Below are 11733 nucleotides of genomic sequence, written 5' to 3'. Positions count from 1 at the left end.
GCTGGAACAGTTCCATTAAGATTCATAATTAGACTCAAATGCTCTCTTTGCCCTAAAAGCCTTGCTCGTCTGGACGCTGGAGGGTGAACCTACTTGCAAGGGTAGAAGTTGGATCTCAACGTTCTGCCTTAGTTTCTGAGATAAAAACCTTTATTTTTCTTCTCTTCTGAGCAGGACAGAAAAGACCATGTAATGAGAATTCTTGGGCAGGCAACAGCCTCTTCCCAATTAGGGACTACTGAGTGACAGAGAAGGACTATTTTAAAGGTGAACTGCAGTAATTAAGAGATACTTCCTTCCTAATTGTTCTGGATGATGAAGAGTTCTCTGACTGCCATAAGACCCAGAGATCAAAAGGAGGTTTCAAAGCAGTGACTAGGATTGGAGGCAGTTTGGAAATGAGATTGCATTACTCAGTGATGAACGGAGACATTGTTTAGTGGCTGAATTTTTGTATCTGTCTTTTTTTTTCTCTCATGTTTGAGTTTTATATTTACAATCTCCAATATCCTTGCATTGCCCAAGTGGCACAGGATTGAATGGAATTATTTACTCCATGGTTGATATCATTAGATCACGACTATTAAATATTTCTTAAAATACCAGAAATAAGTTGATATGGCAGAGATTGTGTGTGGATTTAGAGGTTTTCATTTCCTAGAAGTGGAAACCACTTTGGGGAGAGGAGTGTTTTCTATATATATCCTAATTTCCATTTAATATTTATTCATAATTCTTTGAATTGTGTAGTAAGAATAATGAAATGCTATTTGGTACTTCTAAATCAATATACATTAAGATGCAGTCCCACAGGAAATAAAGGGATGCAAAGACTCATTCTTTTCTTCAGGAAGCTTAAGATTAATAACTCTTACTATGAGCTACAAATATTTTCTATGTTTAATTTACCCCTTACAACCACTCTGTGAGGTAGGTATTGCTCTCCCCAATTTGCAGAAAAGAATACTGAAGTTTATAGGTCACAGACCCAGATCACACAAGTAGAAAGTGACAGGCTGTGGGCTGGGCTGCAGAGCCCATGCTCACTTCACTCCTTCCAGTCTAGTATTGCCCAATGATGAATGCTCCCCTTCTGTCAAGCGGTGCATGGCATTTTTTCAAGTCAGAAGATCTTGGAGAAAATAAGGGATTTCCCCCTCTCTAGTTCCCTTGGTGCCTTGGATGTGGCCTTGAGGACCCACCCAGATCGCCCTGGTCAGAGGATCAAAGTCTTTTTCTTAAAGCTGTAAGTCCCAGTAGACTGTCCATTCCCTCTTTGCCGAGGGAAGATGACCCGAAGTCGACCTGACTTCTTTCCCCCTCGGAGCTGCCATTCCAGAAGCGGCCGCCAGGAGGACCCGCACGGCACCCTGGCGGGACAACCGCGCGCCGAGTGCGTGTGGAGGTACTTTGGTGCCGCGGCGGCTGCACTAGAGCCCATCGCTTGCTCGCCGGTGCGCTCGCCGGCTCCGGAGCCACTGGCGTGGATCCGCGAGAGTCGCCCCTTCTTTCTTGAGTTCACTCTCGTCTTCTCGCCCCCGCTGGAGCTCAGCCGGCGCAGAAAGCGGACAGGGCCCCGGGCTGAAGGTGAAACCCCACGGTGAGTGAGAACCCGCTCTGAGCGAGAGAGGTGGCGCCGCCCGGCAGCTGCTCGCTTCGGGTCGTGCCCAGGCGGGCAGAGGTGCTGGGCTCACCTGGGGGCGGGTGCATTCGAGGGGTGGGGGTGGCGGACTCCGATCCCCCCTCCTCTGCCTTCCGCGCGCTTCCGGGGCTGGAATGCGCTTCAGACCCCTGCCCGCAGCCTGGCTTCTGGCCGGCTTCTCGCGCGCCCTTCCTGGTCCCCACCCTGCGCTCCGGGGCCTTGATTTTAAAAGATAAATCTATAAAATCCATCTTCCTTCGCGGTGCAAGTCTGTCTCCGAACCCATCCCAAGTCGCGGATGACTGCAGGGTGCGTGTTGGACTATGGGTGGCGGGAAGACAAACTTTTACAGAAGTGCGCCTGGGAGGGGGGACAGCGTTTAGGGCGTCTTCATCTTGAAGGAGGAGGCTCAGCTTGGGGCTGCGAAGGGGAAGTCCGCTCCGTGGCCAGGTTGTCTCCTGCACTGTTGATGCTTCTTGGGAGAAAGGGCTGTGTAAAGGACGTACAAATCCTGCTGAACCCCGGGGCCAACAACTGTCAAACGCCTTGAATTCCAACCTCTCTCTTTCCCTCTACGAAGGAAAAGGGTGAAAACCCTTAATTGTCCTTTGATTGCTTCTCCTGCCTTTGGACCCTTCTCATAAGGGCAAAGGGACGAACTCCGGTAGTTATTGATAAGTAACTACCAGAGACCCCATACTCCTTGGGATTCCCTTCACCCACCTTCCTGATCCCCCACTCCCCACCCCCACGTCCTTTCCGCAGGGACCGCGCGACAGAGGCACAATGAGATCGTGGCGAATGGCCTTTTGTTTCTCCGCGTTCCCCCTATTGTGTGCCTTTCCAACATCTGGCGGGGTTTGGGGCGAGAAGGAAACCCCTAGCGTCCTCCACCTCTCCGCCTCCCGACGCCAGCCACCCGGCCAGCTCCCGCCCGGGATCTCGACCCCAGCGAGGCCAGCCCACCCCAGCCTTGCGGTTAGAGGGCGGAGGGAAAGTTGTTCTTCCCCACCCCTTCGGCTGCCTGTGGCCCAGGGCGCATTTTTCAGATCTTATCCCACACGCGCCGCAAAGGGCGCAGATCCGAAAGGGGTGCCGCTTTCAAGAGAGTGGTAGCGAGGTTCTGCTCCAGTCCAGGCTGTCCTTTGGTGGGTTCCAGCGGATTACAATCTCCGCCTCAAAGCGTGTGGCTGGGCCGCTGCCAAGGCAGCCGGATAGGATCAGGGCACTTCTGGCGGGCAGAAAGCCGAGGTTCTGAGATCTACGAGTTTCCAAGGGCTGGAGAGCAGACAGTCGCTTTAAAGAAAAAGAAGAGGGAAATAACCTAGGTAGCCTCAAGCCTTTGCCTAGAAACAATGGTGAGGTGGCCTCTTCTAGAACGAACGTGGAATTATGGCTTCACAAAAGGCTCCAAGTTAAAACCCCAGGTCCCCTCTCTGCATTTAGAAAGGGAGGACCCAGAGGACACAGCGCTCATGTCACCAAGGCACTGTTCACACTTCTAAGTTCCTGCGAACCGGTGGCTTGGGACTGGCCCTGAGTTTCCCTGGGGGTGAGTTTCCCTGGGGGTGTGCGCCAGTTAGATTATAATAAGCTGGGTGACCTTATTGCCTGGCTTTCTCTTACAAGTTAGATGCTTACACATAGTGCTAGTTCTTAGTGAGTGTGGATTATTAAGGAACTAGGGAGAAAACAAAGGAGCCACTTTGAGAAGGCAGGGACCTCCTCTGATGGTGCCCTGAGAGTGGCTTTGCCTGTGAGGCAGGCGGAGTCTACACACCTGTTGCTATACCCACTGATAGGACATATACTGGTGTTGCCAGCTTTTACAGTGGGACACCCAATCAGCCCTGCTTCCAAAAGGAGACTCAGTTGCACTCTTTATCCCTCACCTTTTTACCTCTCCCCCAAGCCAGGGGAGGGGGTAGGTTTCACTTACCACCTATGCACCCACTCAGGCATGTTAAGTGCACTTGGCTCTGCAGTTCCCTTTACCTGACTTAACCGAACTTTAGAGATCACACTTAATAAAGAACAAAGGAGACTGCTAAATCGGAAGGTGGACGCATAGAGCACTTTCTCCCGTGATTTCTGGATGTTACCAGTGAGACGAACAAAAGAAGAAAAGTAAAATCTTTGAAGCACCTCAAGGCACTTAAAAAATACTTCATTATGAAAATAATCCTCAAGGAAGGATTCTTTGAAGATGAACAGCAGCCACAAGGAAGAAGTGGCAAGAAGGACTTGGGTTGCTCAAGAAGTACCCCAAAGCGTCATTAATAAAGTGAAAGGGCAGGGCTGGTCCCAGCCACCCCAAATAGTTAAAACAGGGTAATTTTAATGGAAGATAAGTACATTTCCACAGTTTCTGTCATTTTATTTATTTATTTATTTATTTATTTATTATTATTTTTTTTCCCCTGAAGCTGGAAACAGGGAGAGACAGACAGATTCCCGCATGCGCCCGACTGGGATCTACCCGGCAAGCCCACCATGGGGCGACGCTCTGCCCACCAGGGGGCGATGCTCTGCCCATCCTGGGCGTCGCCATGTTGCGACCAGAGCCACTCTAGCGTCTGAGGCAGAGGCCACAGAGCCATCCCCAGCGCCCGGGCCATCTTTGCTCCAATGGAGCCTTGGCTGCGGGAGGGGAAGAGAGAGACAGAGAGGAAAGCGGGGCGGAGGGGTGGAGAAGCAAATGGGCGCTTCTCCTGTGTGCTCTGGCCGGGAATCGAACCCGGGTCCTCCGCATGCTAGGCTGATGCTCTACCACTGAGCCAACCGGCCAGTGCAGTTTCTGTCATTTTAAAGTTTAAAAAATCCCCTCCACCCCCTCCCCCAAGATATTGTAGAAAATAGAAACTACAGAGAGGTGACAATGAAAACAAAGGGAGGATGGATAATATAAACAAGGCTCCAGTGAACAGTCTTAACCAGTTATTTCCTTGGAATACATTTCTGGAGATAGAAGAGCCAGGTCAGAGTTGCTGCCTCTTTAGAATATTTAAGATTGCCTTATTGTCCAGAAGGAAACTCGTACCACTTTACCCTCTCCCCAACAATAGAGGATTTTTTCCCCTATACTCTATGTGCCACTCACACTCTATAGTATTATTCTTTTCTGTCTCTGCCAGAAGAATGGGAGGGGGTGTCTGCATTTCTTTAATCATGAGATGAAACACACATTTTCTGTTAGTATTTCCTCCTTAGGGATGATGCCAGTTTGTGCCCTTGCCTATTTTTCAGTGGCCATGTTCATGTTCTTCAATTTCTACCTAAAGGTGCTCTTAATAAAAGCGTACCGTTCTGACTTCTGCCCCTGCCCGTCCAATCAGACAATCTGTATTGAAGTGGTGCTAATTATCTTCCCTCTTATATAGGAAACATTTGGCAAGACTACAGACATAAATTATTCAAGTGACTGACAAAATCCCAATAGAGTTATTAGAAAGGCCACATAAAAGTATTATTAGAAAAATTCATGGAAATATATATACCAAGTGTATATTTTCTGCTTTGTAACTTTGCTCCAATTCCTTTATAGCTTGTAATTCAGTTGTTTATTTGTTTTCCATGGACAACAACTTTGTTGATGAGTTACTTTTACTAAATGAATGATACTCATTTATTTGGTGGGCTGATCCTTCCAGTGATTACCAGAATACTACGAGCCACAACTTCTTGAAATTTGCTGCCACTTTATCCTAAGATTTTCTGTTTGGCTATCCTTTTTGAGTCCTGTACTTGGATGAATCTTGAATCTAAACAATTTAGTAGCACACTATTGAAATGAATAGCAGGAGATGTCTGGCAGGATGTGTCCCAAGAGTGGAACCAGGCACACTTCTCCCTCTTTTGTGAATTTGTGTAGCCAGAATCTTGATGTTAGCTCTTGCTTGAAGGTAGATGAACGATTCTGAAATGGTTTGGAGGAGAAACAGAAAGTTCATTTCAGCTAGATGATAAATTAATACAGATGAGACCATATGAGATAATTTACATAAATAATTTAGATAATCTGGGTACAAATAACTTTTTATTTATTTATTTATTTTTTTTTATTTTTTTGTATTTTTCCGAAGCTGGAAACGGGGAGAGACAGTCAGACAGACTCCGCATGCGCCCGACCAGGATCCACCTGGCACACACACCAGGGGGTGACTCTCTGCCCACCAGGGGGCGATGCTCTGCCCCTCTGGGGCATCGCTCTGTTGTGACCAGAGCTACTCTAGCGCCTGGGGCAGAGGCCAAGGAGCCATCCCCAGCGCCCGGGCCATCTTTGCTCCAATGGAGCTTCACTGCAGGAGGGGAAGAGAGGGACAGAGAGGAAGGAGAGGAGGAGGGGTGGAGAAGCAGATGGGCACTTCTCTTGTGTGCCCTGGCCAGGAATCGAACCCGGGACCCCTTGCATGCCAGGCCGACGCTCTACCACTGAGGCAACCGGCCAGGGCCACAAATAACTTTTTAAAAGATAAAAAAATTAAAGTATCATATATTATTAGAATAATTAATTTACTTGACAGACAGAAAGTGATCTTCTAATTGGGAAAATCCAATGTGAAATTCTTCCATAGGAGGATTATAGGCATTTCATTTCAGACACAAAAAACAAGGAAGGCAAATGCTATACTTTTCCACATCATTTTCCATGTCTTTAAGTGTAGAAATCAAATAATATGAATTAGGGATGAACAGTGCTCTCTGCATTAGAATCATAGATTCTCAAAGGTTAAACGAGGACTTAGTGGTCATGTAATTCAACCATTCAATATGAGAGAGTGGATCTTCATTCTCTTAAAATAATAAAATACCATCCTACAAACTTTGTATTATTTCAAACAAACCAAACAGAATCAAATGGACCAGAAATTTCAATATATATATATATATATATATATATATATATATATATATATATATATTTTTTATTTTTTTTTTTAAGAGAAGGGGAAGAAATTAAGGGTTTTTAGCTCTTTGGAAGTTTGTATAAGCTCTTTAAACAAGCTGATCTTCAGCCTAAACAACCTTGGCAGCAATGGGGTTAAGTCATTGAGATGTTACATTTAGAAACATTCTCTGATCCATATTAGCTAGCCATTGGCTAGATGAAGTTCAAAGGTGAAGTTTAAAGCCAAGTAAAAAATAGCAAAAGGAAAGAGAAACAGAATAGAAGATGGAGAAGGAATCTTATTCCTTTAAAACTGTCTTCAGGACTTTGTAATAAGACTCTCGGTCACCTAGGGCAGTGGTCTCCAACCTTTTTTGAGCCACGGACTAGTTTAATGTCAGAAAATATTTTCACAGACCGGCCTTTAGGGTAGGACAGATAAATGCACAAAATAAAATTATGTGACCGGCATAAAAACTGGTATTTTTAAATATAATTGTCGAACTTACGAGACAAGCGTCAAGAGTGAGTCTTAGACGAATGTAACAGAGGGAATCTGGTCAATTTTAAAAAATAAAAACATCGGCCTGACTAGGCGGTGGCATAGTGGATAGAGCATTGGACTGGGATGCAGAGGACCTAGGTTCGAGACCCCCAGGTCGCCAGCTTGAGCGCAGGCTCATCTGGTTTGAGCAGAAAGCTCACCAGCTTGGACCCAAGGTCACTGGCTTGAGCAAGGGGTTACTCAGTCTGCTGTAGTTCCCCGGTTAAAGCACATATGAGAAAGCAATCAATGGACAACTAAAGTGCCAGAATGAAAAACTGATGATTAATGCTTCTCATCTCTCTCAGTTCCTGTCTGTCTGTCCCTGTCTATCCCTCTCTCTGACTCTCTCTCTGTCTCTGTAAAAACAAAAACAAAAAACTAACTTTCCTCTGCCACCAAGTACTTTCCTATCCATTATTTTTAAAAAAATAAAAAATAAAAAAATAAAACATCGTTCAGACTTAAATATAAATAAAACGGGAATAAAGTAAGTTATTTATTCTTTCTCTGTGGACCAGTACCAAGTGGCCCACGGACCAATACTGGTCTGTGGCCCGGGGTTTGGGGACCACTGACCTAGGGAATGGTCGTTGTCACCTTAGAGAGGTGTATGTGGCTGATGTTAAAAGGCTGATAGTAACCATTTCATAAACCACCACCAGTCCAGCTGAGAGCTGGCTTAAAGGATGATGGCACAGTAATTCTTTGGGTTTTTTGTATTTTTTATGTTTTTACAGAGACAGAGAGAGGGTCAGAGAGAGGGATAGGTAGGGACAGACAGACAGGAACGGAGAGAGATGAGAAGCGTCAATTATCAGTTTTTCGTTGTGACACCTTAGTTGTTCATTGATTGCTTTCTTACATGTGCCTTGACCGTGGGCCTTCAGCAGACCGAGTAACCCCTTGCTCAAGCCAGTGACCTTGGGTCCAAGCTGGTGAGCTTTTGCTCAAACCAGATGAGCCCACACTCAAGCTGGCAACCTTGGGGTCTCGAACCTGGGTCCTCCGCATCTCAGTTCGATGCTCTATCCACTGCGCCACTGCCTGGTCAGGCGAATTCTTAAAACAAAGATAAAAGGGAAGGAGATTATAGAGAGAAATGAGATTTTAGTTTTAAAAATCTACCTTATTTACTTCTGAGTAGTGCTATGAATTTCTGAAAGTAGGAGAAACATCTTCTGATTTCCACTCGGACAATCTCCCAGGCACAGTGACTATATTTCTTGTCTTTCAAGAAACTGCCTATCTTGTGGAAGTATCTCCTCAGCTCTAGGCTCTTCAGCTGGAGGATTGTGGCTCCTTGGTATTTCCTCTCATCCTCTTCCATCTCTTTCTTGTCTTCATTTTCCTTCTCCTCTTCTTCCAAGCATTGTTGCAGGTAGTGCACTTGCTGATAAAGTCCAGTTTGGATTTGTACCAGGCGTTCCTCTTCCCAAATGTGTTGGAAGGTGGGCTGAGTGAAGATGTTGAAGGCCAGCATGGACATTTCATAGAAGACCTCCTTGATGCCTCCTTTCATAGTCTGATTGTATGATAGGATCTTTCGGGGCAACTCAAAAGCTTTGTTTTCTCTTAGACACTCCACAGGAAATGAGTTGCTCATACTGCTCAGAAGCCTTAGATTTCGACAGGTGACTCTATGCAGGTGAACATGGAGCAAGTTACAGTCCAGAGAGAGGACGCCCATGATAAACAGATTCACAAGGCACACAGGCCACAAAGACTTTTGAGCCACATCAGGCTTGGTGTTCATTTTTCTTTCATGCCAAAAAATGTACCAGGCTCAAGATGTTCTAATTCCTAAGTATACCTTTGAGTGCCTTTTATACACCTGAATATCTTCAGCAGGGAGGAGTTTTCTCATTTGTCATTTTAGTCTTCTCAGGGTTTTGGCCTTTTTCCTATACCTCTGAAGCTTTTTTTTCTTTTCTTTTACTTTTGATGACTGTGCTGACTTTGGAAATTCTTAGATACCTGAATGAGCTATCCATTACTAACATAACAAGACTGATGCAGATTATTTCAGAAAGAATCAAAAGCTGTGTGACTCTACACACTCACTCACTCAGCACATTTACATAAGAGAAAGCGATCCTTCAAGAAATTTTTTCTGTATTGAACCTATAGCCAAACGTCTTGTCTCACTGAGTTAATCATAGACATTGACCAACTGACAAAGATTATTTGATTGTAAGGCTAATCTTGTTAAATTAAATTTTTCTATTTGGATATTTTCTCTTTTTATTTGATTTTTTTGGGTCTCAAAAAAGATCAGAAACAGAGTTGGTCAATTGATCACGGCCCTTATCAAATGAAAGACTAAGCTGGCTTGGTTTTCTATTGCATTTAGAAAATAATGCTCTTCAACTATCCTTTCCTTTATTTAAGGTTTTTTTGTTTATTCATTTTAGAGGAGAGAAAGAGAGAGAGAGAGAGAGAGAGAAAGAGAGAATAGGGGAGGAGCTGGAAACATCAACTCCCATATGTGCCTTGACCAGGCAAGACCATGGTTTTGAACCAGAGATCTCCCCATGACAGGTCAACATTTTATCCACTGTGCCACCACAGGTCAGGCTCTTTTCCTTCATTTAAAGGATGGAGCCAGCACTTCCATCCTTGCCAAGCAATTCATAGGCCTCTGATACCTTTCATAGACGTCCTCTAGGGAGTTGTATATGGAGGACTAGTCTTCTGCTTCATTAACTTCTCTCTTGTAGTATCATACTTTTTGTGTATTATTTGTTTATTTTAACTTTGGAGATGGTTTAGACAGTATTTTCAAACTTTTTCTTGGCTGGCTTTCTTTCTTCTTTGGAGGTTCTTGACACTGTAAAAGGTTTTTGTTTGTTCCTGTTTGTTTTTCATTGAGGAGGTGTGTGTATAGGTGATTACCCATTTTAGCCAAGTTGCTTTACACCTGGACCAGTATTTCCGGGGTAACGATGGGTAGCCACCATTTATGATGTTCCCTTTGTTTGATCTAATAAGCTTCTTCTGGTGACGGTCAAGGGCAAATGGATTTCTTTCTCTAGGAACATGAAGTGGGGTGTTGTCAAACAATGCCAGCTTAATTATCATTTTAAAAAGAGAAATACATTAATTTTTAGTAAAGTCATTTTAAAATGGTGAGCAACCACAGTTCCACACATATGGCAGAGTTTGGAAATATTGTTTAAAGCAGTTGGCTGTACCAAAGACTAATTGTGGTCAAGTGAGATTTCTTGAAATCCTGATTTTTGGTCTGGTTTCCCATCAAAGGAAAATTTACTACATACTCTTTATGCTCTCTCTCTCTATAAATTATAATTTCACAGAATCTGTGAAATTCATGTCAATATTCATGACAAAGGAAAAAGAATCTGTGAAATTATACTAACTTAGAAAAATAATTGGGGGAGAAAGGATCTTCTATATAAGTTGACACAACCTTTGTAGAGAGTGAAATGGTGATATGTATCAAAAGCCTTAAGAATGTACATAATCTTTGACTTAGTATTTCTCTCTAGAAATTTGTGCTCAAGAGATAATGATGAATATCTTTAACAAATTAGCTGTCAGGAACTTTTTCACAGTAAAAAATGGAAAGCAATTGAAATGTTTAACGATAGGTACTTGGTTAAGTAATTCATCAGTTAAAATTTCTATATGAACATTAAAAATTATGTTATAGTCCTGACATGTGGTGGCGATAAAGTGTGACCTGGAACGTTGAGGTTGCTGGTTCGAAACCCTGGGCTTGACTGGTCAAGGCACATATGGGAGTTGATGCTTCCTGCCTTTCCTTTTCTTCTCTCTCTCCTGCTCTTCCTCTTCTTTCTAAAATGAATAAATAAAAATCTTAAAAATTAAAAAAAGAATTATGTTGTAATATTTTTGGCCACTTGAATAGTTTCACATCATAGCTTAAAAACAAGCTTACTTGGTAGTATATAGAGGCTGATACCATATTTGTTATATATTTATGTATATTATGTATTTAATAAATATGGCTACCTGTGCAAAAAATATTTAGAAATATATATGCTACAAATATTGAATCGTTATTTCTGACTGAAAAAAATATTTGTTTTTGTATTCATATTTACCTAGGTTTTTAAAGTTTGTGTAGTCAGCAAGAAATTCTTATTTAATAAGGCAAATCATTTTAAAAATAAGATACATTAAAAAAGAAAAATTAAAAAAAGAAAAAAAAGTTATTTTACATCTTCAGTGGGAACAATACTACATTAGTTAAACATTTCCATTTTAGCTTACTTCAGGAAATGTGAATTTTCCCTAAGACTCAGTTCCAGTACAGTTAATATGAATGACTTAGAACAGTGGTTCTCAACCTTTCTAATGCCGTGACCCCACAATACGGTGACCCCAAACCAAAAAATAATTTTGGTGGCTACTTCATAACTGTAATTTTGCTACAGTTATGATTCGGAATGTAAATACCTGATATGCATTATGTATTTTCTGATGGCTTTAGGTGACCCCGCTGGGGTCGCGACCCACAGGTTGAGAACCGCTGACTTAGAATGACATGGGAGTTTAATGTACTATTTCAGGTTTTCATTTAAAAATAGATTTGTGTATGAAGATGTATACATATGTTTATAATCACACACACACAAATTCTATAAAGTGGAAAGCACTTCTGAGGGTCATACC

At 43.1% G+C, this 11733-nt stretch overlaps 2 protein-coding genes across 3 annotated transcripts in view; one reads left to right on the top strand and one right to left on the bottom strand.

The window, feature by feature from the left end:
* The first annotated feature begins 1305 nt into the window (after nt 1-1305).
* The window catches only part of MOB3B (MOB kinase activator 3B), a 218006-nt gene continuing 207578 nt past the window's right edge, over nt 1306-11733 (top strand). The window contains exon 1 of one of the 2 annotated variants that reach the window (XM_066257375.1): nt 1306-1600. The gene's annotated coding sequence lies outside the window, so the exon portion shown is untranslated. The remainder of the gene's footprint in view (nt 1601-11733) is intronic. The other variant, XM_066257370.1, reaches the window with a different exon arrangement.
* IFNK (interferon kappa) lies at nt 8204-8830 on the bottom strand. The gene has a single exon (XM_066254756.1). It carries the CDS (start codon nt 8828-8830, stop codon nt 8204-8206), a length of 627 nt encoding a protein of 208 aa, XP_066110853.1.

This window comes from Saccopteryx bilineata, chromosome 2, assembly GCF_036850765.1.
Source record: "Saccopteryx bilineata isolate mSacBil1 chromosome 2, mSacBil1_pri_phased_curated, whole genome shotgun sequence".
Lineage (NCBI taxonomy): Eukaryota > Metazoa > Chordata > Mammalia > Chiroptera > Emballonuridae > Saccopteryx > Saccopteryx bilineata.
The sequence above is the reverse complement of the archived record's forward strand: the minus strand, read 5'-3'. Positions and strand labels throughout refer to the sequence as shown.